The sequence below is a fragment of the Falco naumanni genome, chromosome 8 (genome assembly GCF_017639655.2).
Source record: "Falco naumanni isolate bFalNau1 chromosome 8, bFalNau1.pat, whole genome shotgun sequence".
NCBI classification, from domain to species: domain Eukaryota; kingdom Metazoa; phylum Chordata; class Aves; order Falconiformes; family Falconidae; genus Falco; species Falco naumanni.
The window spans coordinates 1618581-1643608 of record NC_054061.1 but is presented as its reverse complement, the minus strand read 5'-3'; the positions used below and the strand labels follow the sequence as shown (position 1 = coordinate 1643608).

The following is a 25028-nucleotide window of genomic DNA, read 5'->3' as shown; positions in this document are numbered from 1 at the left end:
CTGAGGAAAGAAGCAGGATTGTCACACAGCTAAACCACGGCAGGGACAGCACCAGTGCTCCCGCTGGCCCTGGGTTTGCCTTAACTGCTCGGTTAGCGAACGCCGGGAGGGCTCACGGCAATCTGCGCAGGAACGCTACACCAACCTGACTGAAAGCTCGTTGCTGCTTCCTCATTAATATGCCAGAAGGTCTGTGTGACATTTCCATGGAATGTCTCCATGCTCTTGGGACTGATGATTCAGTGCAGAGCTGCTTGGAATTTCTACAGAACTTCAGCCCTCCTCACTTCTCAAATGGCTTCCTTTTACCAGCCTGTCAAGCTACACTAAAAATAATTGCTTTGTGTGCAGTAACAAGGGGAAGGATGGAAATTTCACAGCACAATGTATCAGGCAGCTCACTGGAAAGAGGAAGCAGCATTTTCAAGAGCAACATGAAACGGATCTCCCATGTTTAATTTTCTACAGTCAGGAAAAAAAGCGCCAAATTTTAAGGTGCGTAGTGACCAACACTCAGGCTAAAGGAGTAGGCAGTAACGGTCCCTGTAAGGTCAATATGATGAAATTTGTTCCTTGCTTGTCCCAGCTTCATGAAAGAGATAAAGGAAAAAGCTGCGTTTGAGTGGGGCTACTAACTGGCAAACCAGGCAAATGGGAGAACTGGAATCTCACAAGTGTACAGCCACCGGCCAGTTTTGGGTTTCACAACACTGCAGAGTTTAGGGACCAGCCTCACTGCAAATGAAATGTGATTCGATGGAAAAGACTTGTCCCAAGGAAACGAACGCCTCCTCACCTCTCGGAGCTGGTGCCTGCCCCGCAGGCAGGATGGCACAAGCCCCCATGCCCCCTGGTTCGTGGAATAACAGAACATTAATATAAGTTAAGATGCATTGTAAAAGCTGCTGAACATAGATACAAAAAACAAAGGAATCTACAGTATCTAAAAGCTAAATTCCTTTTGATTTCAGGGGTACAGGATGACATCATTAGAGCTTCAAAAGAAAATAATGGCAATAAAATAAAAAACAAACAGGGAAAAAGAGAAAAACAGTGTGACAGAACTACCTTCCAAGAAATAATGTCTTTAACCACCTGGAAAGAACTCTAGGAAATAAGATGCACTGAGCAGTAAGAGACCACTGGATCAATATTTGATATGTATTATGGCAGCAAGAAGAGATCACTGTATGCGATTTTCATTTGCATAACCTCACATGCAAGGAGGAGGTCATTCTACGTTTAAGGAGTCTATGTTCCATCCCAAACACTTCTGCACAAAAAAAGGATTCAGGCAAAATGCACAAAATTCAAATCAGAGTGTATTTTATAAGACATTTAAAGGTTTAGGTATGTAAAGTTCAGTAAAATACCATCTTCTGTGTCCAGAAATCCATCCGAGATGCATGGCTGAGATGCATGCACTGTAGGAATGACAGCGTCAAATCAGGACTAAATGAGTAACTTAAACTACATGATGTATTCAATTACTTCTTTCTTCTTCTAAGTAGCTCCAAACAGGCCGGGATTTTCCAGACTTCATAGTTCTAACTGTTAAACATCTTCTTTCAAGTCACTTCTTCAGGGTGGGTGTTTTCTTCTACCACAGATGTGCACATCTGTGTACAGGGACTTCATTCAGCTGCTGTATGCTCTTCCGGGCCACTGCCTTTGTTGTACCTACGTGCTGACTGAGCAGCTCTTCTTGCCCTGCGTCTGGCCTTTGCTCTCTTGCTGCATGGAAACTTAATGTAAATCCTGGCACATGAGTTAGATCACTTTCTGAAAAGGATCCAAATTACTTTGGTGGGACCGTTTCTCCCGTTTCACTGCTATAACATGTAATTAATGAATTCTGTAAAAATCAGTTGAGTTTGTGACTGCTTTTTCTGCAAGCTGAGTGTGGCAGCACTTGCAGTGGCTTCCACTGTGATGATGGCAGAAGCTCCATAGCAACAGCGTGTTTGCATTCCTGCCGGAACCACATCGCTCCTCTTCCATCAGGAAAACTGTTCTGGTATGTATAATCACAGTTATTTAGTTTGTGTGCTGAAGAATTTATTCTGATTAAGAGAATAAAAGTTTTAACTACAAGGCTGTGTCTGTTTGTCCATAACTGGCACAGGTTTCACTGTTCCAGCTTTCTTGGAGGTTGAAGTGACAATGTTTCTTTGGTGCTAATGAACGGGAAGGTTTGGCTTCATTCATCTGTAATTTCGCTAATATAAAAACTTGTGCAAAAGCTGACTGGAAGGTTTAAACAGACATTCCCTGAAATAATTATTCACTCCTCTCACAGTATCTCTGATCCTTTTTTTTACACATACTCATTTCAGAAGGGTCTTCACCCACTTAACACCATCCAAGAAAAGCTACTCACAAGGCACACAAAAGCCAACCAAACCAGATTAGGTAAAAAGCGGCCAAATGGCTGGGCACAATTATATGAAACATAACATTTAATACACATATTTAAGGCTAAAACCAGAACACCATGGATATACCATTGCACCCCGATACTGCCACTAGCCAGCTTTCCAAATGAAACCTGGCATTTCACTGATCCCACCTGCAGCAGGGCCTGTTTGAAGGAATGCGAGGGCCTGGGTTCACACCTCAAATCAAAGGCAGAGCACAAATGCATCATAAGACATCTCATTGCTTTGTAGCCTTGTTTTCATTTTGGTCCCTGTCTCATGTATCCAAACGGCATTTCATTTATAAACAGTTCTAACGGTTTCTGTATGCTAGGAAGAACACAACTCATCCCCCCTCTGACTGGTAGAGAAAAAAGCACGCCAGCTGAGGGCAGGAAATTGTATTCCCATTCCGTGGGAAGCCAGGCTGGGAATTGCATCTAATCTAAAATCTAAAAATCTACCAAATGCAGGGAATGGCTCCGAAGCCTCGCAGTTACCCACATTATTAAATAATGACAGCTCTAGTGAGTCAACATCATAAACCAGGACAAATGCTCCTCACCAGATAATAATCTCTGGGATCCAAAGGATTATCTCCATCACTGTGCTAGCAGACTAAGCTGCCTGCCAATCACCTCTAACCTAATACCTACAACTCACAAATTCGGTGGTACTTTACACTTGAGCCTGCTGGCCCAGGAGGAGGAGGAGAGGTTGGAATTCAGGAGTTGCCAGTTTCTAACAAACAAGCAAACTCAAAGTCCAAACCTGTGCAACTCATTAACTGCTCCTGTAATCATTCTGCACAGGTCAAGTGCTGTTGTATCACATTTAAGCGTATGACAAATACATGAATATACACTTGTCCTCTGGGAAAAGTGGGGATAGGAAATGTCACACTTACACAGAGAGCCAAATAACCACGCAATATTTTTGCATATGCTCAGAAATACAAACACTTTCTATTTACTACATAAACATTTCAAATTCTGACTGCTGGGGTTGGGAACGTCAACTCTGAGCTGGCTGAAACAGAGGCAGCAGTAAATCTGCTTCCTTCATGAGGACATCCACGGAGGCGGCAGACTGGCAGGCTTGACATCCATAGCATTGGGAGGAAAAACCGACAGCAAGGAGGGAAAAGAGAAAGGCTCCACCTACATGACAGTCCCAAAGGAAAACTGCACTTGCAGGGGAAAAAAAAAAAAAAAAAAAAAAAAGAAAAATCGCTAGGCTGAATTTCACAGTCAAAAAAGATTTCAACTCAATCAAAACCAGAGACTCGGTCCATTACTGCTGTTGCTAAGTTCCAGCTGGAGGCCCTGGTCCACATCTAGCCCGAACACCACATGGGAAGCCATGCCGGCTGAACTCCTCCCTTACTCCCTTCACTACAACCGCTAGCCCTGACCACCCGCATCACTCACTAGCAGGACCTGTGGAGGACCAACTACTCATGACAACCATGGAAAATCCTCCTCACTGCCCATTTTTTTCTCATAATTTTCACCCCTCTGTGCCTGTGCCAAGCACAGCTCCCGTCACCCGCCCTGCGAGGACGCAACTGTCTGATCACCCATCTAACACCTCGTGCCCAGCACTGGCTGCAACCCCGGCTTCTGCACAGGCACCCAGACACAGGAATTCACGGTTCTCCAACCCTGCACACACGTTCCTCCCACCCTTCCCTCCCCAGAAGTTACTTGCCGTTGCAGCGTGGGCAGGGCTCGCAGACCTGTGGCACTAAGCGAGCCCGATTCCTCGGGTATCTGGACCTGCACCCGCCAAAGGGACACTTAAAGACACTTGTGATGTGAGAGATGAGCCCAAGTCCTCGGTTCACAGCTGGGAAGTGGACACAGCCTAACGAGAGGCAACATTTCAGTGAGAGAACAAGGCCAGGACAAACCAGACTCTCAAAACTTGCCTTCGTTCTGACACGGCAGAAACAGCAGGACACTGTGTTAATTGTCATATCTTTATTCATCAACGGAGAGGGGGAAAGGCGGAAGACTAAACACATAAGAAAGGTATGGAGATAAATTAAAGCAGTTGAGGAGCACAGTCTGAGAAGATAACAAAACAGCAGCCTTTTAACAAAAAATATTCACAGGGATCAATAATGAGAAACTGGGGCAGGGTGGGAGGAAACCATGTAAACGCAATAGCAAAGAACAGCCATACCTGCAACTCATAAACCTATTACAATGACATAAAGAAATTTCAATTGAAATTATCCGAGACATTTATCTGTCAAAATAAACTGGAAGTAAAAAGTGAATGAGCAACTTCCAGAGCCTCTCTCCCCCAGCCCATCGGTAACTCAGCCTCTGCACCGGAGCAGCTTCTGTCTGGAGGTGCCACCACACGCTTGTGTTGTGCCTGCAGCACTGCTTACAAGAGAGACCCCCACAAAACAGCAGCAATATGTAATATTCAAAATTTAGTCCTTGAATGATGCTTTTTGTTTTCATCTTGTCAGCTGCTACAATCTTCAGCAAGTGGATACAGCCCGAGTAGACACCATGCAACAAGCTTTCCCAAAAACTCTTTAACCCCGACAGAAGGGCTGTATTTACAGGTTCGTGACCCTTAGGCTTTGGAGGAAAACCTGGCCAGGAAAGCTGCTTTTAGCAGAAATGTCTAAATAACCAAGAAGGGAAACAAGGATCAGCTGCCACCCTGTGGAACGAAAGCACATCTGCATCGGTAGAGCCCTTCGTATAGCGCTCTGGGAAAAAACAAGCAAAACAACGGGACCTTTGAGATATGAGAAAATAAAGGGAAGTAGAAGAGCAAGATATCGAAGAGATAATACATGATATGCTTTAGTGCTCTTCGCAAAACAAAATGTAAAAAAGATACCCAGAAAGAGTCTGGGTAACGAAGCAAGCGCAACAAGAGCTTGGGATGCCTTAGGGTTCCTACATTTAACTCTGCGTACTGCAGCAAGCGACCAGACTCTGAACGACTACCAAAAACTAGTGAAAGAATTCAAACAACTCCCTCTCCCCTGCCAAAGTCCCCAGTAACTCAGTCATTTCACACCACCATGCTTCAGAGCATGGGTAAACTGGTGATGGCATCAGTAAGAGGCTTTTCCAGTATGTGTGTGAACTCCAGGCTGCCACCATGCAGCCGCCTAAGCAGCGGGGACGGAGGCTGCAGCAGCCCACCCACTTCTGTTTGGGTTTCTCCATGTTCCCCTTCTGGGGTATCAGCCTTGCAGCACTACAGCAGCTCCACCGATCAGTTACAGTATTCCTGCAGCAAACAGAATGGTCCCAACAGCTGGCTTCTACAAAAAATGGCTTTTCAATGCAGTTTAGATTCTATTTAATTCAAGATATGCATTGCCCCAGACTAGCAAGCAGCAGCAGCAATGCTGCAGTTTCCATTCAGATTCCCCAACAGGGCCTGGGGAAAAGAGAAAGCTTGGAAAATTCTGTGATTTGGCTTTGGCTAAAGTTATATCCAGCACATTTCCTTATAAAACTGACACCGAGCATTGCTAGCGGAGAGCCTTTACATTAGCTCCATGCTGGCACAGGGAGATGGTCACTAAATACGAGGCTTGGCCATGAGAGCCCATTTGTACCTCCCTCAATAATATATTAATTTCTCATAAATGTAACTCTTTTAATCATTACTAAGTGTTTCCTATAATGCAATACATGCTCTTGGGGTCACAGTTACCTCAGGGCAATCCAAAACTTTTAGTTGAAATTTAGCACCTGCCTGAAAGCGCTATGTTGTTTATGTAACCCTGACCATATGATGGAAACATGGGGCAGAAATGTATCAGTTGGTTTGTTTTTTTTCATACAAAGCCTGACAATAAAGAATCCCCAGCCCTACTCTAAATTCTGTTTCTCTTTCCTACACTAACCTCTCTGCCATGTCCTGGACCTTTCTTCAGCCTGTAAGTCTCCATCTGTGACGTTGCAGATAAAAGATCTCCTCTTTCTCAGCATCAGAGAGCACCTCAGACTGTCTCTTTATGCTCCCGTCAGGCTTCCCATGTATTTTGAGATGCAAGGTCAGACACTCCGCGCTCCTCTCGCTGCTTCCCGCACCGCCCCCTGGCACACCGGCCACCCCTTGGTTTGGCGTTACCAGCAGCCTTGTGAGGGTGCCTCTGCCCCATCGCCCACGTCATTAACGAGGGTGCTGAGCAGGACCAGAGCCAGCAGGGAGCCTCGGGGTAGCTGCCGACTGGCTGCCCCCCGGGCTGTCACCCCCCTCACCCCCCTCACCCCGTACCGCATCAGTGTTTCCATCAAAACCGCACCCAAGGCAGCATCCAAACCCCTTGTGCCCACATGATCTCGTACAGTTAAGAAATAAAGTCAGTGCCTTTTCCTGCAACACTTGCACTACTAATTACATTGTTGACAAAGAAAAAAAAAACCCAAACCAACCTGTCTGTTCTTCAGAATGCTGACTCTCTGTTGCCATGGTCACAAATTACCATAGGAACCATTGGAGACATCTGTATTTTTAGATTAAAATTGCTTCTATTTTCACAGCATATAGATCTAACTGAAAGAAACTACTCATTCTTACTGGAAAATACCACAAAATTCAGAGTATCAATTAGGGCAATACCACTGAACACACAAACACGCAGAAATGGGTTAATTGCAAATGGGATTGGGAACCGCCACTTCCAGAGCTACCTCCTTCGGCTAGGAGGTGGTTGGAGTAGCCACCAAAGGGGTCTGAGGACAGCAGCAAGGGGGTCTGAGGACAGCTGCCCTCACACGGTACTGCCTCAGCAAGCCTGGCTGGGAACTGGCTGGATTGGAAAGGCCGGCAAGCTCCGTCTTAACGGCAGCATCACCTCGTACCTCTCCATCACAGCCCCAGCCGGGGGGTGTGGGTATCCCCCACCCTAAGGCTGGACCTTCGCTCCCACGCACAGCAAATACTGACATTCATCCTCGCTAGCGGAGAAGCCTCTGCTCGCTCTCACGACATACATTACGTTATGCCTGTACCCTCTGGTGGACAAAAACCAACTCACAACCCTCCCTTGTGCCTTCAGATCAGCACTGTGCTAACGGGAACTTTGTCAGGAAAATGCTGAATGAAAACCAGGCGCTGCTGCTCAGTCTCTGATTTCTGCACTCAAGGAAGGTCCTTCAGTCATCCTCATCCTGCCAGAGCTGCCTCCATTTCTGTTTTCTTGCCGGGTTTTCATTCAGCCAACACTGTCCCACACACAGCTCAGCATGCCTGAGAACTCATGGTAACATGGCAAAATAAAAATGTTCTGTATCTCTGTGATTTTCACAGCATTTGACAAATAGTCTAATAGAGGAGCCAAAGTGAGAGCCCACCAGCTCAGTGCTTTCCCCAAACGGCAGCAGCCCGAATAGACAAGGCTTTATTCAATACTATGTTCGAGGATCCAGATAACTTACATCCTATTTTATAAAGCCACCAAAAATCTTCCAACTTCCTTTTCCTTAAGTTACTAAGCATTACTTAGGATAAAAACTTAGCTCCCTCGCATGTAACAGTTTTATCTGCTTGCCACCCAGCCCAACTCTCCTCCCTGACCTGCTGCACAGAACACGACCAAACACCCACCCTCGGCAAGTCAGCACAGCAACGCACCTCTACAGCTGCCACAAATCCTTTTGTCTCAGACGGTTACATATTCCAGAAGACTTGAACTCTTGCTCCTTTACAGTTCACTCTTCCTTGCCACCTTCCCACAAACATCACTTCCAACACTACCTGACTAGACGGCCGCTGCCCCGAGGCTCCGCAGCAAGCACACCTCAGCCAGAACCCACTGCCAAAGGGGGATGCGTCCAACCGCTACTGGCAACAGATGCTCAGACCCCACCTGGGCTGCCAGCCTCAGCCCCTGCTGCACAAGCCGCTCTATGATTCTAGGTCAATAGGATTAAATAATGGAAAAAGGCTAAATTTCGGCTTTAGAAGACAGTATTTTTCATGTCACAGGCAGCAAAATGGAAGTAGCCCCTTGCTTAGTAAGTGAACACATAAGAAACATAACTGGGTCATGAAAGGATAGGAGCTGAAGAACAGAGCAAGGAACTGTTTGCTTACAAGGGGTTCATGGAAAGGTTTTAGGCAAAGAAGCAGCAAAGACCTAGATTTACCTGCAAAACTGCAGGAAAACCCACCAGTTTGCCACTGTTTCTTTTCACTTTATATCATTTTGGTTCCAGTTCTCATCAGAAACAGAGCATTGGCAATTCTGACACTAAATTCTGGGGTTCCACAGAGAGCGTGTATATAAGCGCAGCAAAGCCCAGCATTTGGTGCACCCAAACCCACACGTTTTGTGGGTGGTGGGGTAAATTCCCAGATGAATGCATCCTCTGGAGCTCCCTGCTGGTGGTTTCCCACCGTAACATATCTACTACAAAGTGATGTGAGGTACTCGATTTTCACCAGGTCTTCCCCGCACATCAGCTGCCTGCTGACGTAACGCTGAAATTTTATTGTTCTGAAGTGATGAAAGGTTCAGGCATCTTAATGCGTGTAGCTCAAGCCCAGCTCAGAAAGGTAAGGCGCTGAAAGAAGTGCTGCAAGAGAGAAATCAGGCTCTAATTTGTAGGGTGCAGAGTTCACGTATTGCTTGAGGATCAGAAAGTCAGCAGTACTTCTGGCCAACTCCCTGGCACGCAGCCCATCTTCCACTCTATCGCACAGAACAGGCTCTCAGCTGCTGTGCAGGTCTGTGGTCTCCATTTACTGCCCAAACCAATTGTTCCCACAAGTTACTCCGTCCACCTCTTACGATCTCTTCTGAAGACTCCAGGCTTCTTAACACCACCTATAGATAACATGACTGAGTTATGTTTACAGTGTCCTGGAACAGTGCCAGATTCCAGATGTAAGGTGACCAGGAATCCTTTCTCCTCGGTAGCACTAAGCACACCCCCCCCTGCCCCTTGCAGTGTATGCATTTCTGCACATTCCAGGTCTGGAGCACTAGATTCAGCAGGCTCCAGACCACAAAGAGCACCCAGGAGCTGCTGGGCAACTGCTCTAGGTGCCCTGCTCGAGCAGGGAGGCTGAACGAGATCACCTCCAGAGTGGTCCAGCTCTGAGGACTCGATGATTCTATGAGCTCATACAGCTTCAGCATTCCCTGCTGTTTTTTCCAGGTACCTGACTTTACCGGGCGACTCAGAAAGCAGCACCACAGCACACTCCAGCCAGGCAGCACACTGCAAATTCATAGTGGGTAAAGCAAGAAAAGCTGCAGTACCGAATCACACGGAGATGTGATTCATCATCTCCCCAGCAAGAGGCACAGCAATGTGACGATACACTGTCCCCATCAGAAAGGATAAGAAAATGAGTTTTTTACCCCCCAGATTTCTCCCTTAGGCAGTAAGCCACACTTTCCAGCATTATATGCAAGCCTGGAAGACAGAGAGGAAAACTCAGCTCAATCCCACAGCTGCTCTCAAGCGTACGACAGCACTTCAAGTTTATGTGCAAGCCTCCTTGATACAATGCAACGTGCAGATCCAAGAACCAGCAGAGTATTCCACAGTTATTCCACCTTCCTCCTAAGGCACTATATTTCCTGCTGATTAAGATGACAAAAAATACAGAACAATTTCTGGCAAGTGGGGGTTCTGTAGAAATCTTGCTTTTTCAGGGCTGAAATTACTTGGCCGTATACTGTGAGGGAGTCATACTTCCAAGAGGGATGTATAAAAAAAGAAAGCCCAGCACTGCAAAAGGACAGTGAATGGAACGCAATGCACTGCAACGGGGGAAGATGCAGCTTCCCTGGAACAAGCTTTGCTTGTTGGTGGTGTTGGTCGGGTGCTGGTCGAGAAGACCAGCATCGCCCTCTCTCATACACCCTCTTCCCATCAAGGAAGTTACTCCAGTCTCAAAGAAATCAGTCCCCCAGCCTTGGAAACGTAAGGCTGGAGAATCAGAAACCTGATAAAGAACAGTAAGAAATTAAGATGTTTAGTTGAAGCTTAAGGTTTAAAACCTGTCAGCAGTCTGCCCTGTATTTTCCTATTTCTTACCCACCACGGAGAATACTGCCAAGCAAGAAAACATTTTTCCCTTTCGTGCAGCAACTGGTTAAGTTTCTCTAGAAGGGAAACCACATTTCACACTTTTCCAACTGCAGAACTCTGACTTGTAGTATTACAAAGCACGGAGGTACATTTCTTTCCAAAAGGCAGTCATGGCTTGACGTTGTATCTCATGGTACAGGTATTTTGGGCTAATTTTTAGGCACACAAAGTCTGACACAAACATACCACCCCCTCCACGCCCCACCTCCAGGTATCATTTTCTCTTACCGAGTTTCCCCTCTGTGCCCAGACATATTAGAGAAGGGTTATAAACACTTACTGAACACAAGGGGTTCTATTGCTAGGTGAAGATTTAACCATTTGCTTAATTGCACAATGAAGCTCACAGATGACACTGAAGAGAAACTACATTCCAGCATTTCCTGCTGAAAACACTGAACAACAGCTGATAAAAGCATTTTATCAAAACAGCACATTCAGCGTTCTCATTAACAAGAGAATTTCTGCGCAAGACCATGTCATCCAATGCAGAACTATATCTAGAAACTCACTAAGAGGTCACGTGGGTGGTGGCAGATCTGCAGAGGCTTTGATCAAGCAGAGCACAATCTAGCAGTCACGTTTGTACTGGAAGAAGAAAATCGTGTCCATGCTAAGACACTGTTCTTGCTCTGGGTAAGTTCTGCTGCTTGACATCACCAGCTTCATACCGCACACTAGATAATAGTCCCTGACTCTCTTACAGCCAGAAGTCATTTAACTCCCCTGTACAACAAAAGCCAGGCTAAGCCTGGCCCGTACTTGCCCACAGGCTACCGATGTCGAGCATCAGTGCTAAATGAAAGACACTTGGCACAGGACCTAGCACAGGAAGACAAAGGTCAATCCAAATGCCGAAACTGAGTCTTCAGAAATTCTTCCTATGCTTCAAAGCAGGAAGTTACTACAAATGAACCGATTCTAGAAAACATTCTGGAAAGTCACTGTATGAAACCCGAGTGCTCCGAGACTATCACAACGCACGCGCAAGGCAAGGGCAAGAAGATCAGCGTAAGGGGACTACCCAGTCCTTGGCTTCCAAATCAAGTCCTTCACAATGATTTACGTAAATAATTTGCTATGGAAATTTTTAGTTTTAAAAAAATATTTCAAGAAATATGGTCATAGAGATATTTGGTATATAGAGAATAATGGTTCTCTCTTGCTCAGTACAGTAAAATCCAGGACAGCAATTCCTCACAACTCCATCTTCCACACAACCAGTAAAGATTTGTATCCCTCTCATAGAAAGAGGAATTTCCTTTGGAAACAGAAAGAACTCCTGCTTCAGGACATGCCTTTGCATGTACTAGTGAGATACGTATTCAATGTTTGCCAACAAACTAAAAAGGACAAAATACTTGGGGCTTTTTGTGAAATTCAGAACTCAAAGCCAAAGCAAGGATTTTCTCCTGACTTCTGGATAAGGCCTTGCGGATAATTTCAGACGAGTACTTCTGACAAGATGCAAGCTTCTGACATGGTCTGTCAAGACTTCATTTTTAAAAAGCTACAAATGAAGGTAAACCCAGCTTAACTGGTTTCCTAAAATAACTGGTCAATTCATAAAAATCTGCCACCGAGAGAATGCAAATCAAGAAAAAATTCAGTCCTAATCCTCAACTTCACGAACTTTTGAAAGGCTGTTCTTCAGGACAGAAATACTTGTGGAATGCTACTTGCAGAAGTGCTTCTATACACTGTCAGTGGTACAATACTGGGCTCTGTGAAGAATCCACCATAACTTCAGAAATGCGGCAGCAAAAGATGTGGGCAAACGTGAATGCCTGCACCTAGCGCTAAGAACGGCCTTCAGCAGGGGCGGAGGAGCCTGGCTCCTTTGATAACTACTGTCAGTAAACATTAAGACCGTGAGTATTCACTCAGACACCCATGTAACAGTGCTCCCCCATGACAGGTATCGGCAACAGGAACCCTCATCTCATTAATTCCCACCGACCCTGTTGGCACGTGTACGCGGCGGGGATCTCCCCTTAACGATGTCCAGCAGGTTAGAATCCGGTAAGGCTTGGCACGATGGGAATTTTCTCTGCAGCACTGCAATTTCACTCCCACAATCCATACTCTACATTCAGCGTAGCTCTGTCCCAAGTGTTACAGGTTGGTCAACTCTCAGGACACTGATAAACATGGCACATGGTCAGACAAAATTTGTGCAAGGGCTGCAGCAAGATCAAGCAAGTGGACTAATTAATCACTGTATTGTGCCCTACTCCCCGCTTTTTATCCCCCACCATAAACGGAATCCTGGAATTAGCAAAATTCATACACCAGCTGTTTGTCAGTTCTCATGCCCTGAGAACTGGATCTCCTAAAGCTGAGAGACAAGGGCTTCCGAAATTCTCAGGCATGACTGCAGACTATATTGAGCTGGATTTTCCCCAGTCACCTGGCAGAATGAAAGAATTTGTCCATAGGAACGAGCATCAGGATAACATGGAGTTCAACTGCTAAATGGCAAAGCAACAGTCTCCTGGCCAGCTCTGCATGGAACCCGCCTCGCGGATGCTCTCACAGGAATCAAGGCGAACAACTGAACCTGAAACAAAATCCAAGCAGCTTCCAAAAGAGCCAAAATCTTACAGGTGCCCAACTTTCCTTCTCAGCAGTTAACTCGTACAGGTACCTGTAGCTACTCCATCACATGTGCATACAACAGCACATTTTCTTAATTAGTCAGTTTTTCAATTCCTCACTTCACCTTCCAGAAAAAATAAAATAAAGAACAATCTCTTCATCTTCCAGTACTAGTAACGGGAATTTAACACACTCCTCACATGAGCTAGTCCTGTATGCTCAAAAGCACTCGGCATACATCATTTCGGTCACCTTCTCAAAGGGGATGGACATAACGAGTACAGTCCATTGGGGAGGATGAATCATGGTGGGCACCTCTTAACAACACGCAGCTGCAGAAGAATACCCAGAGCAAGAGAAGACATTTTAGGGAGCCACCCACCCCTGTGGAACTCCAGTGTCTAATATTTTTCCAGCTTCTGTGCAATGGATGTCTCTAACCCTAGTCAGTTCTTCCAGCAAAGATTCTCCCCAACTAGGGTTACACAGTGGGAATTCCAAAGCAACAGGCTATGTACAGACATATCAGCATCCCCTCCAACAAACAGATGAAAAGGAGAAAATTCCTGAGGATATGTATCCTCTCCTCCATTTTCTGAATCCCAGCCTCCCCCTTGCCTTGGAATGAGCTCTACAAAGCAGTATATCTGTTATGTACATGAATCTCGGCTCCCTTCCTTTGGGGAGTTTCCCCTCGAAAGCGACAGGCAAATCCCGGGACAGAGACAGGTGCTGGGGAGGGGGAGGTCTCCTTAGGATGACTCGCCAGAAGCAAAAGAGCCTGCAGCTTTCTTCTTAGGGCGGGCTTTGACGCCTCTTACTGGAAGCTGAGAAGAAAGAAAAAGAGGCATCTTAGGTTACTGTAACACCTAAATGTCTAACAGAAAGACACAAGAATGAAGAGCAAAACCAGGGCAGAACAACTCCAAGGCGATGACGCCCCTGTCCATGTCGTCTGTTGTTTCCAAAAGGCGATTTCACCATTCCATCTGGCTTTGGTTAGCAAACAAATCACACTGAGCGTATCCATCAAATAGCAACCTGGAGAGAACAACATTCTAGAACAGGACAAGCGTGACAATAAAATCAATATATAATATATTATTGTATAATAACAAAATAAAGTAAAATCAGCTGTCTCAACAGAAGATTAGACACAGCAATATTTCCAACTGGTAGCGTTCGCATAACACTTCACTACTAAAACCCTTCTGCCTCTTGAGTGCCATTCCAAATGCTGTGCTCTGAAAGACGTGGGAACATCCTGAACTAGTTTGCACGCTTCGCTCCAGTGCCTTTCACTGTAGAGATCAGAAAGAGGAGTGCATATGTGATCTATGATGTGTTCAGCCCTTCCGGGCAGTCTCGGAGATCTCAGTCAAAGACTTCCGGCAATTCCTGCATCTGAACCAAGGATCTAAACAGACTGAGCATAAAACCCAACACGCCTGCAAAGGGCTTTATCAGAATTTCTATATTCACAATAAACACCACAGAACGGGCATTACTGTCTTCTCACAATTTCATTTTAAAAATTCCTCACTAGGAAGCTTGGAATCAGATTTTGTTCCTCTTATTTCCCTGCTGCCATCTAATATGGTAGGGAAGAAAACAGAGGAGGTCAGCTCAGAAATCAGCCTTGGGTATTTAAAACAGATCCAGGCTGATTTTAAATGCATCTTCAGACCTACACGTCCACCCCTGGAGATAGTGAAAAGCCATCTGGGCTTGGACTCAGGGAACTGGCTCTAGATGGCCTCTCTTGAGCTGTGGGGTTGGACCAGGTGACCTCCAGAGGTCCCCTCCAACCTCAGCTCTTCCGCAGTTCTGTAACACACATCTTCATCACACCCAGAGGTGTCCTGTACACGGCAAAATCAAGTTAACGGTACAACTTGAAGTGATGCTCTAAGCAATACTTTCCTCCAATTTAATATTTAGCCTGAAAAGCTCAACAACATGAGTCAGTCATAGAGCACTCTATCTTAAAAGGAAAATTAAAAATAAAATTAGGAGTCCAAGCTGAATCAAGCAAATAGGACCCCAACTTCACAAAAAGGGAGAAGCATTTTACCATGTATAAATTGAACCACAAGAAATGTTTGAGTTTAAGAGTAAGAGCAAAAACCTGGAAAGCAGCACCTCAAAAAGCACATTCTACAAAAGACACCAACAGCTGAAAAGTAATTGTTAAACTAAAATGGCTCTTGGATGCAGCTGCATTTATTTCCATGTATGGTGTTTTTACAGTAAGAATACAGGCAACTCGCCTCCCATCTGAATGTCTGTAAACATCCTGGACCATCACATGGACATATGGAGGGGACAGCTCAATGACGACCAGTCACCCAGACTTTAAGACAAAACCCTGGGGCGAGGGGGAATGGGGAGCAGTGCGGAGGAGGGAATTACATCTTCCCCATATCCAATACGCCGAGTCCAGGAAGACCTAAGAGGGTACAGAACCGCTGCATTTTAAATGAGGGGAAAGCGGTTGTCCCAGCGCTAAACGTCACGGTAGCATTAAATATTCTTTCCTGTCTGTTACAGTCTGAGGACAGAGCCAACAAAACACGTCAGAAGTGTCCGATGCTGCACCCTTCAACACAAAACCTGAACCAAAGCCAAGCTGGCTCCTGATTTCTGCCAGGGTCTCACAGGCATGACAGAAGTACAAATGCTAGAGGCTGGTACAGCGAGTCCGCGGCGAGTCAGCCCACGTAGGGCCCAAGTAGCAGAGTCCAGCCCCGTCTGCACGGACAGCTTCTAAACACACCGTGACTACGAAGCCAGAGCCTCCCACCAAAGCTCGCAAATCAGTGTTTGTGCTGGGAGTAATCTACACACAGCTCACCTCAGCTTTCACCGCCTTCTTAGGAGCTTTGAGGCTCTGGGTGCGTTTAGGAAGCTTGTCTCCTGCATCTTCATCTGACGGGTCTGTCCTGGTCTCCGACGGGGTTCCGTTAGACCTCTGTGCCACACTGCTCTCCTCTCCCGAGGAGTAACAGGAAGCTAAGGAGTATGGGAAAAAGTGTTAGCAAATACTTTTGAAAGATCATGTTTAGTCTAAAACAGACCATCCTGAAGGACCACATGAAAGGGGGACGTCGACAATCCTTAAGAAGGATAATCCATAAAGTACAGAGATGTGTTAGTAGATGGGAGGGGATGAAGGAGGGCAATGCAACTCCTACCAGATAATCTGGAATCTTGCAGCCTTTCTGCGACCCAACGCATGAGAAGCTCAGGGGAGCCTTCCTCCCCTCCTGGCTCCCCACATGAGGCCTCCTACAATGGCCCAGCAGGGTGTTCTGTACCTGAATCCTCAATGGTTTCAAGAAGACTCCCACCAGAGGGGTGCACCTGTGGCTCATGGCTTCGTATATGCACAGCATCTTCATCCCGGATCAGAGTGAGATCCTGCATGCTGAAACTGCGCAGCTTCTCAGACAACACTCCCTGGCCCTAAGAGGACATAAAAACAAGGGTCAGGGGCACCTCGCCTCCACCAGGACCGTCTCACGTGGGACCATTTAGAAGAGGAAAGGTGCCCTATTCCCCACTAGGGTGCTCTGAAAAAAACAGAGAAGGGAAAAAGAAAAGTATGGTCCCAAGATCAACAGGTAAGAGATTAAAGCAAAATCCACTCCACTCTCCCACCACTTTTCTTAAGTCAAAGGGTGGGACTAAGTGCAAGGAAACAGTGGAGAGGTGCCAGCAAGTACCAGCGTCCCTACCAGACCCATCGCACCGATGGCTGGCACAAAAAAAATAAATTGCTAGGGAGTTACAGAAGGTGTTGCATTACCTTTGCAGCTGCAGTAACTGCTGCATTGGCAGCAAGGTTTAACCCTCTCTTGCCAACTCGCATCATGGTTTCATAGCTCTTGTCACGAGCCTGAGTAATGTATTCATCAATTTCCTAGGAAGGCAATGTGGAACATGGCATTTAGCTCCTCATTAGCAAACATGATCAAAGTCTCCCCACCATCACCCTACAAACCCCAAAGCTCACCTGGATGCTTTTTTCCAGGCTGTCATTGACCACATAACTGCAGTTTCTCTGTTACTTACACAGAGCTCTGCAAACGCAACTTTTACTTAAAGCATGCTGTTTCCAAGTTGCAACAACTGAAACAATGCAGTTGCTTATACTGACAATGTGAAAAACCAGCACGGCTACCAAACGTGCTGCTGCTATCGTGATTCAAAGAGCTTAACCACCGACAGTGACTACATGGGCTCATGACGCTGGGTTAGCCAAACATGCTATCTAAGCATTAGGCAAACTACTGGCTATGTTACAATCTTCAGTAAGCTGCAGCACGACATCGTGGTCAGAGACAGAACCATTCGACACCCGCTCACGTCAGCAGCAGCAGCACGACTGGCACGTCCCAGGCACGAGCCAGCTCCCGGGCACGTCGCTACCTTCTAACAACGAGCAAGTACCTTCTCCTTATTGGAAAGCGTTGGGTGCACAAACTTCCTGTAGAGGACACTGGAGCCCTTGGTGTAAGGGGAGAGCAGCCAAATCACAAATGCGATTTTCAGCTCGAAATAAAAGGGAAACCTGAGAGAAAGAGGGAAGAAAAAAAAAAAAAAGAGAGAGGGAGAGGGAAGAGAAAGACGGAGAACTGGAATCAAGATCAGCACAGAGACAGATGGAGATAACTGGTAGGGAGCAGCACAGGCAGAAAGAGCAAAGGCAAGACAAAGGCTCAGAAACAAAAGAATCCATATATCAGGTCAGAACAGCAAAACCCTCTTTGGAATCCTAGGACATACCTTCTTTGAGTCTCATTTAGTCTTTCATCCATAGCCATGAAAACTCCATAAACAGGGCATCTCTCAGCCCTGCAAACACACCAAATTACAATCTGATAGCTACTCTCGTCATTCTGAAGTTTGTTTAGAGTATCCACTGGATGTTAATACGACATTAGTTTCCCCTCTCATTTTCAAAAGTTTTCAACTACATATCTCAGCAAATCTCAAGCTCCTGCTAGGGCCGATGGCTGCTTCCGACACCTCCCGCAGGTACACTCCCCGGATACAACACAGAAGGAGCATCAGTGTAAATGCAAGAGAGGAGGCAGCGTGTAAGTCCTTCACCTCTAGCCCTAACCCAGTCAAGACTCTGGGAAGCAGCAGCAGAGATTGCAACAGCCCAGTGCAAACCTCCTGCTGCCTCTATTAGCAGCAGGAGACTCCTGTTTTCCGTGGTCCATGAAGTGGGTGAACAAGCCAAAGCTCTTGTACTTTTGACACCTTTGTCTCCTTTTCAAACTTTATGCAGGAAGAGGCAACACTGCCGAGCACTTTTGTAAGGCATGTGTAGCCGTTTCGTATTTCTTTAAAAGATGCCGCTCTCAGCTAGTATTCTTTCAGAGGTGTATGCAAAGCTCAAACAGTAAAGCAACGAAGAAGCTGAAGATACCCTATTCCAAAGGTTTGGCTGAACACACGTGATGGTGACTTGTCATTTTTGGAGGCCTCCACACTGCCAAGCATGACACACAGCACTGAAAGGATTAAGAACCTGCTTCCCCCGGCTCCACGCCACCCCAGTCCCGCTAGCGAGAGAGAATTTCCTCAAGCAAAAACCACTCAGAGCACGGACACCTGATCTGCTCCTCCACACAACAGGCTGGCAAAGCAAAACAGGTCCCTTCCTTCCACCAGCCTTTTCTTTTTTTTTTTTTTTTTTTTTTTTTTTTAAGTGCCTTTTAGGCCATTTCTCAAACTTTACCAGTTCACATTAACAGCTTCTCAAAAAAACGTTATCTCATGATGATCCTTTTACAGATACTGTGTATTTATCTTAACAGTTTGCAAGTATACGAGATGAAACAGTTAAGACAGCAGCTACTACCCACAACATCTACAGATCTGCAGACCTTTCATAGGGACTGAACACTCATAAAGGAGAGTTTATTTTTAGCATCCTGACACTACTCCCCTCTCTTTAAAAAACAAGAAAACCAACCAACCAACCAAAAAAAAATGTCGCCAAGGAACTCACCAAGAAAGAACAATGTCCGTGAGCGTTTCTGCCGTGGTGAAAAAGGCAAACACAATCCAGTACATCATCCACTTCACCTGCAAAAGAGCAGTCACTCAGTGGACATCCACCAGAACCAGGAAGAGAGTGAAATTCCTTCTCAGTAAAAATGACTCATCATCTCCACACATTAAGATGAATCCAACAACAAGAAGGCATATAGAATCAATTGCTAATGAGGAGGGTCACATACCAGACGGTGCATTATAGTTTGGGAAAACATGCAGGATTATGTGCTCCAAACAGACATATGCATACAGAGGCACGCGTGAACGCACGCCCTGTAGCAACATCGTGACACAACAGCGCTGAGGGCCCAAATAAGCTCTGTGAAGAGTAAGCAGTTCACTTGAAGTTACAGTCTTTCATATATCCTGATTACTGTAATAAATATATATACACACACATATGCAAAACTTTAGTTTCAACTGTAGCCCTATATTTTCTTGATTTAAAGATTTTTCTTGGGGGGGGAGGTGGGGGGGGTGGAAGAAAAAAAAAACCCAACACCAAACCCACAAATCAACAGACATGGTATTTTCTCTAACTCATTAATAAGCATTCTTTGCCTTAATCATTACTACCAGAAATTACATGAGCATTTCTCTTCTTTTTAAATAGTGACTAAGGATGAGAGGTCAGAAAGCAAAGAACATGCCACATGAACCTGATCTCCTTGTTTACGGTCCCGAGTAGAATTTACAAAGTGCACTTTGTGCTACTACAGCGCGTCTGTATCCTGACCGTCTATCTCCCTCCTTCCTCACCCCTCTCTGCAGCAGTAGGTATTTCTGTCAAAGCAAACAAAATAATCCCCCCCCACCACACACACTGCTGTTGTAGTAACAAGCCTCTCAGCTACAGGCCAATTATTTCTGAAAAGGAATCAGTTGAATTATAAAACCTGCTACCCCAAAACTTCCAAAATCCAAAGAGCCAATATCGTATAAGGGAAATTGCCAGTTTTCTATGCTGTTAAGAACTAATAATGAAAGTAACTGGCAGATAAGTGGAAAGAAGTGGTCTTCGCTCAGAGCTTTTTTTAGCCTTTACTAAAAGCAACTTAAAACTCCTAGTATCATCAAGAATGGGAAAGGAAAACTAAACTGAATCAAATAAATTCCACAAATTAAATCCACACGTTAATTCGTACATTAAAATTACACGAGCAGAGTAGTGATAGTCTTTGTTACTATCTATGTTACTATAGCAAATGAAGCTATAAAAGCAGGTACTTCCCCACACTTGCACACATTGGAAAATTTGCCGATCTGTTCTTGAAAGACCCTCCAAAACTGTCTAAACAATAAAATTATGCTTCCTCCACCCCTGCTCACACAGTGGATGGTTTTGAAAATAGTGGTTAGCAGCCCAAATTATTTCCACTTTATTGTTCAATTTTTTTCACAACAGAAAGTAGCAAAACTTGCATTTTATGGTACACTCCTGCTTTTTTTTTTTTTTTTTTTTTTTTTTTCTCTCTCTCTTTCCTTGTATCACCTGTTTGGACAGGACCAGGACCAGGTGTCATTCACTTGACTTCTAAAGCAACTCTACGCAATGCACAGTGAACTCTTCAATGCAGCCCTTGTATGAAAACGTGTGTGAATATTGGTAAAACAACGGGGGCAAACGGGGACCCCAGTGGGCAAGAGATTTCAGAGAAGCTACATACCAGTAAATCTTACTTCATTATTAGGTAAAATTAAAGCAATATTAATAAAAGCAATTAGCAGAAACGTAGCTATCTATATCACATAATGACGTATATGTTTTTTGCAGACATAAATTAAATCTCACAAACGTAACAGAATTCTTATGTGGTTTCCACAGGCTCTTGCTCCAGCACCTCCCTTACAGGCAGGGTTCAGGGGGCTCCTACAGAGTTTCCAGCTGGCCTAAATAAACACTCAAAGAAACTGTCAAGGATAAAAAGAGACTCTTGAGGACTAACAATTGCTTAAAAGAGAGGAAACAAAGGATAAAAATAAATGCCCATTTCTCACAATAAGGGAAGTTACCACTGGAATCCCACAGGCTTCAGTGCTGAGATCCGTGCTGCTCATCTTCATGAAAGATCTGGAAAAGGCTCTGAATAATAAGATGACAAAATGTGCAGAAGGTACTTTTCTATCCAGGGGATTAGGAATGAGTTGATTAAAGAATTCAGAAAGTGATCTGTGCTGACTGTTCTCCAGCTGACCGTCTCATACCTGGCTCAGCATGCCTGCACTTAGACGTGAATTCGCTGTCACATTAAATACAAAGCAACGAACTTACAATGTCTGCTGCTTCTTAGTGAAAACTACCGCGGTTACAGAAATTTGCTCATGCCACTCAGGAGAGGTCACTGCAGACAGCCTGATGAAGCCATAAACTCGGTGCTCAGTAAAGTTTTTCATTCTGCTAACAGAATGCTCAGGGGTATTAGAAGAACTGAGAAGAACAGAAAACATTGCTTTGTAACTATTTAAATAAACTGCGTGCTCACGTCTTTGATACCGGACACGTCTCTTGCTCTCCATCTTCTCCTGCCACCCTTCACCCTACGCTCTACAGCCAAAGACAAAAAGAAATCTAGCTCTTAAATAAACTAGAAGGACCCACCTTCTAGCTCTAGAAGTCCCTGAAGTGCAGATGATCAGAAACTAGAAGAGCAGAAAGCAGAGGGGAAGAATCACTTTTTTTTTTTTATTATGTTTGTAACTACAGATTTTCCTTATGATGTTTGTAATCCACAGATTACAAACACCTTCAAAAACAGGGTCAACCAAGCCGTATTTTTTTCAATCCATTAAAAAGGAGTCAGGTCTTTGCTGCTCAAGATGATGACCACCAATTTCAGCCAACTGCACGTAGATAGTCTCCCCAGCTTGCACCAAAACCCTAAATAAAGTCAGTAAAAGCAAAAGCACAGCTGAAACGTCGACTGGACCAAAGCTGAAGGTGACACATAAAAAGAAAGAAATTACTTTAAAACAGTCTGACCTACTAGAAGCAGTTCATCACAGCTGCTTGAGGACTTGTCAGAAATTTATACCATGGTGGGGGAGCAGAGTAAGTTTTCACCGTACCCTGATGCCACAGACGGACTGCCCGTGGTAGCTTTGTCTGTGTCAACTCAGCCTCCAACACACCAAGAGATGCCCCTGTAAGACCCCTCTCCCACGCTGCTGTTGGCTCTTCAGCACTGTGAGCCAGCAGCCGTGCACAGACACCGCCAGCTCTCAAAACGTGCAGCACAGCATTCCGGTTTTCCACTGCCTTCTCCCAGGAAGAGCAGTCTGAGCAGACATTGGCACCCTTTCCTGTGCTGAACAACACTGGGCTCTCTCTGTCTTTCCACTTGGTTGGCTGAGAAGGAAGAAGCGCTCCAAGGATGAAGGAGTTAGGCAGACGGCAGTCCAACACCTGAATGCCTATTTCTGATGTAGCTCTCTCAAGGAGAAATAATTTATGTAACATCAGTTTCAGCAGTTCAAATAAATTCTCTTAAACTAACTCCAGTATTTTCACTGACACTAGAAACAAGAGGAAAGTTTCTGCTGCAATAATCTGGAATGATCTACTTCAAGAAAACTGTATCAATGAAGCATTAAACAAAACCCCAAAATGCATGCCACACTTCTCCACATCATCCCTAGTGGGGCTTACAACCAGGTCATTAGTAGTGATGTTATCATTAAGATAACTTTACAGTACTCAAGTACCATGTCTCATTTCTTTAGGAAAGCCTTACAGCAGCGTAGGTAACATCTACCAAAAGAAAATCCGATCAATACAACGTTTACATTCTACGAGGAAACACACCGTTTAATACCTCAACAGCTAACCTACCCACAGAAAAAAAAGCAAGTTTTTACTGTGAAAAATGCCTACAGGCTCAAAGGCTCTGTATTTACCGGGTCTTTATAGGCTGTTTTAAAAAACAAGGGTGGTGTGGGTTTTCCCCTGCTCCCCTCAAGTTCTCAGCAAAACAATTTAAAGCTCCGAAACCTGAGCCTGTCTTAAAGTTAACACAGATTCTGTAACTGGAACACAATCCTTCTGTGACAGAGACTCATGAGCCAGAATAAAACTCTGGGTAAAAAAATATGCATTTCATGCAACAAATGAAGGTCACAGACAACTGGAAGGAAGAGGAGAGGAAGACCAGAGAAGGCAATAGTGATACAATACATCTTCATACAGAACTTCAAAGGTAACTATGCAATCACAGGATCGTGCGATTATTCCAACAGTTTCTTTTCAGTTTCTCATGTTATTACTAATACACTTTGAATTTTAGTAAGGCTCACTGTAGTTTTGACTAGATCTCCAACACTCGCTCCGAACACCCGTACCAGTTATCCATGCCTCCTGAACATTTGCAGTTTGACTTCTCTGCTGAGACCACTATCAAAAACCCCAAAGCCAACACCCCACCCCACCCAGCTCGATGCTGTGGTCTGTGACGCTGTGCACTGCGAGTGAGACCCTCACCCCGCCTGGGCACCTCCTTCCAAACCCAGCAGGTGGAATTTTAAGCCAACACATAGGGAAGGTCAGGGCAATTCTAGAGAACTAAAGCAGCACGGGACAAAAAGGCCTATGTCCTGCAATATTTATTGTTGATGCGTCATTCTGTAGGGAGGAGTGGAGCCAGTGGGGCGAGGAGCCTCAGGCTGCGTCACAACGCAATATTGATAACTAGCATCCTACTCACCAGCGTTACTATAGCCATCAGGTTACTCCTCGCTGTAGGTAGACAGAAACTCATCTGACCCCTGAGACAGGCGGCTCACCTGGCCGGCCAGCCAGGGACACCCCTTGCGAGGGATGGCAGGCTGCGTGGCTGCACTGCTGCAGGGCCAGCCGGCTGGGGACCCCTCGCGGGGCACGGCAGGCTGCGAGGCGCCTGGGGCTGCGGGCACCGCAACCGGCACAGGCAGGAGGGCAGGGGCAGCACCCCGACGGGACCCGCACGCACCCTGCACGGTTACTCAGCCCTTTGTGAGAAAACAGCAGCGATGCTGAAAAAACTACAAAATACAGCCCCGAACACCGAGTACGGATAAAGTTAAGCGGAAAGAACTTGTCCTGCACTTTCAGATGCTTCCAGACGGCAGCGTCTCCCCCACTCCCCCCCCGCCCCATCCAGCATCTCCCGGTAAAAGGCAGCCACGTCTGCGGGATGCGACCCCCGCGTCGGTGGGTGCCCCCGGCGCCTGCGGGGGGGGCCGGGCCGCGGCGAACCCCTACTCACATATTCCTTCACGTTCTTCGTCTTCACGGCCTTGTAGGAGGAGTAGGCGGGGTAGAGGGTGCCGAAGATGAGCCTGCGGGGGACAGACGGCTCAGCGCCCGCATAGCCGGGGGCTCCGCGCCGCCCCCGGCACCGCCCTGCGGCCGCCTGCGCCGGTACCGGCCGCCACCACCCCCCCCGCCCCGGTCCCAGCGGGGCAGAACCGGCAGCACCGCCGCAGCCCCGGCCCCCCCCGGGCCGCCCCCGCGCCCCTTCGGCCCCCCGCCCCGCACTCACACCACGAGGCGGGAGATGATCCAGGAGACCATGGCGGCGGCTCCGGGCGGCGGCGGCTCCGGGCTCGGCGGCGGGAGGCGGCTCCTACCGGGCAGGTTCCTGCAGCAGGCGCGGCCCCGCCCCGGGGGCCCGGGGGGAGGAGCCGGCGCGGCAGAGCGGGGGGGCCGCGGCCAGACCCCGGCATCCCGCCCCGCTGCGCAGCCGGCACGGGGGAGGGGGCGGAGGGGAGGGGGCGCCCGGCCGGCCCGGGGCAGGGACGGGGAGGGGGCGCCCGGCCCAGGGCTGGGGGAGGGGACGGCAGGGGCTCCCGGGCCAGCCCAGCCCGGGGGAGG

At 46.4% G+C, this 25028-nt stretch overlaps 1 protein-coding gene across 2 annotated transcripts; it reads right to left on the bottom strand.

Moving 5' to 3' along the window:
- Positions 1-4384: 4384 nt before the first annotated feature.
- On the bottom strand, positions 4385-24965 carry REEP2 (receptor accessory protein 2). Of its 2 annotated transcripts, XM_040603979.1 has the most exons (9): positions 24697-24965; positions 24421-24493; positions 19137-19213; positions 17900-17968; positions 17564-17684; positions 16920-17033; positions 16429-16576; positions 15966-16123; positions 4385-13938 (listed from the first exon to the last, which is right to left on the bottom strand). In XM_040603979.1, the coding sequence occupies exons 1-9, from the start codon at positions 24726-24728 to the stop codon at positions 13864-13866; spliced, it is 867 nt and encodes a 288-aa protein (XP_040459913.1). In that variant the 5' UTR covers positions 24729-24965; the 3' UTR covers positions 4385-13863. The 2 variants fall into 2 exon arrangements, with proteins under 2 accessions (XP_040459913.1, XP_040459914.1); XM_040603980.1 differs by lacking the exon at positions 17900-17968.
- Between the last annotated feature and the right edge of the window lie 63 nt (positions 24966-25028).

Excerpts from the sequence above, each read along its gene's own strand:
- REEP2 (XM_040603979.1), bottom strand. The coding sequence starts at position 24,728 with ATGGTCTCCTGGATCATCTCCCGCCTCGTGGT. Across the intron at positions 19,214-24,420 it reads CGAAGAACGTGAAGGAATAT|GTGAAGTGGATGATGTACTG; the intron begins GTGAGTAGGGGT and ends GCTCTTTTGCAG. Across the intron at positions 17,969-19,136 it reads ACGGACATTGTTCTTTCTTG|GGCTGAGAGATGCCCTGTTT; the intron begins GTGAGTTCCTTG and ends GTGTGTTTGCAG.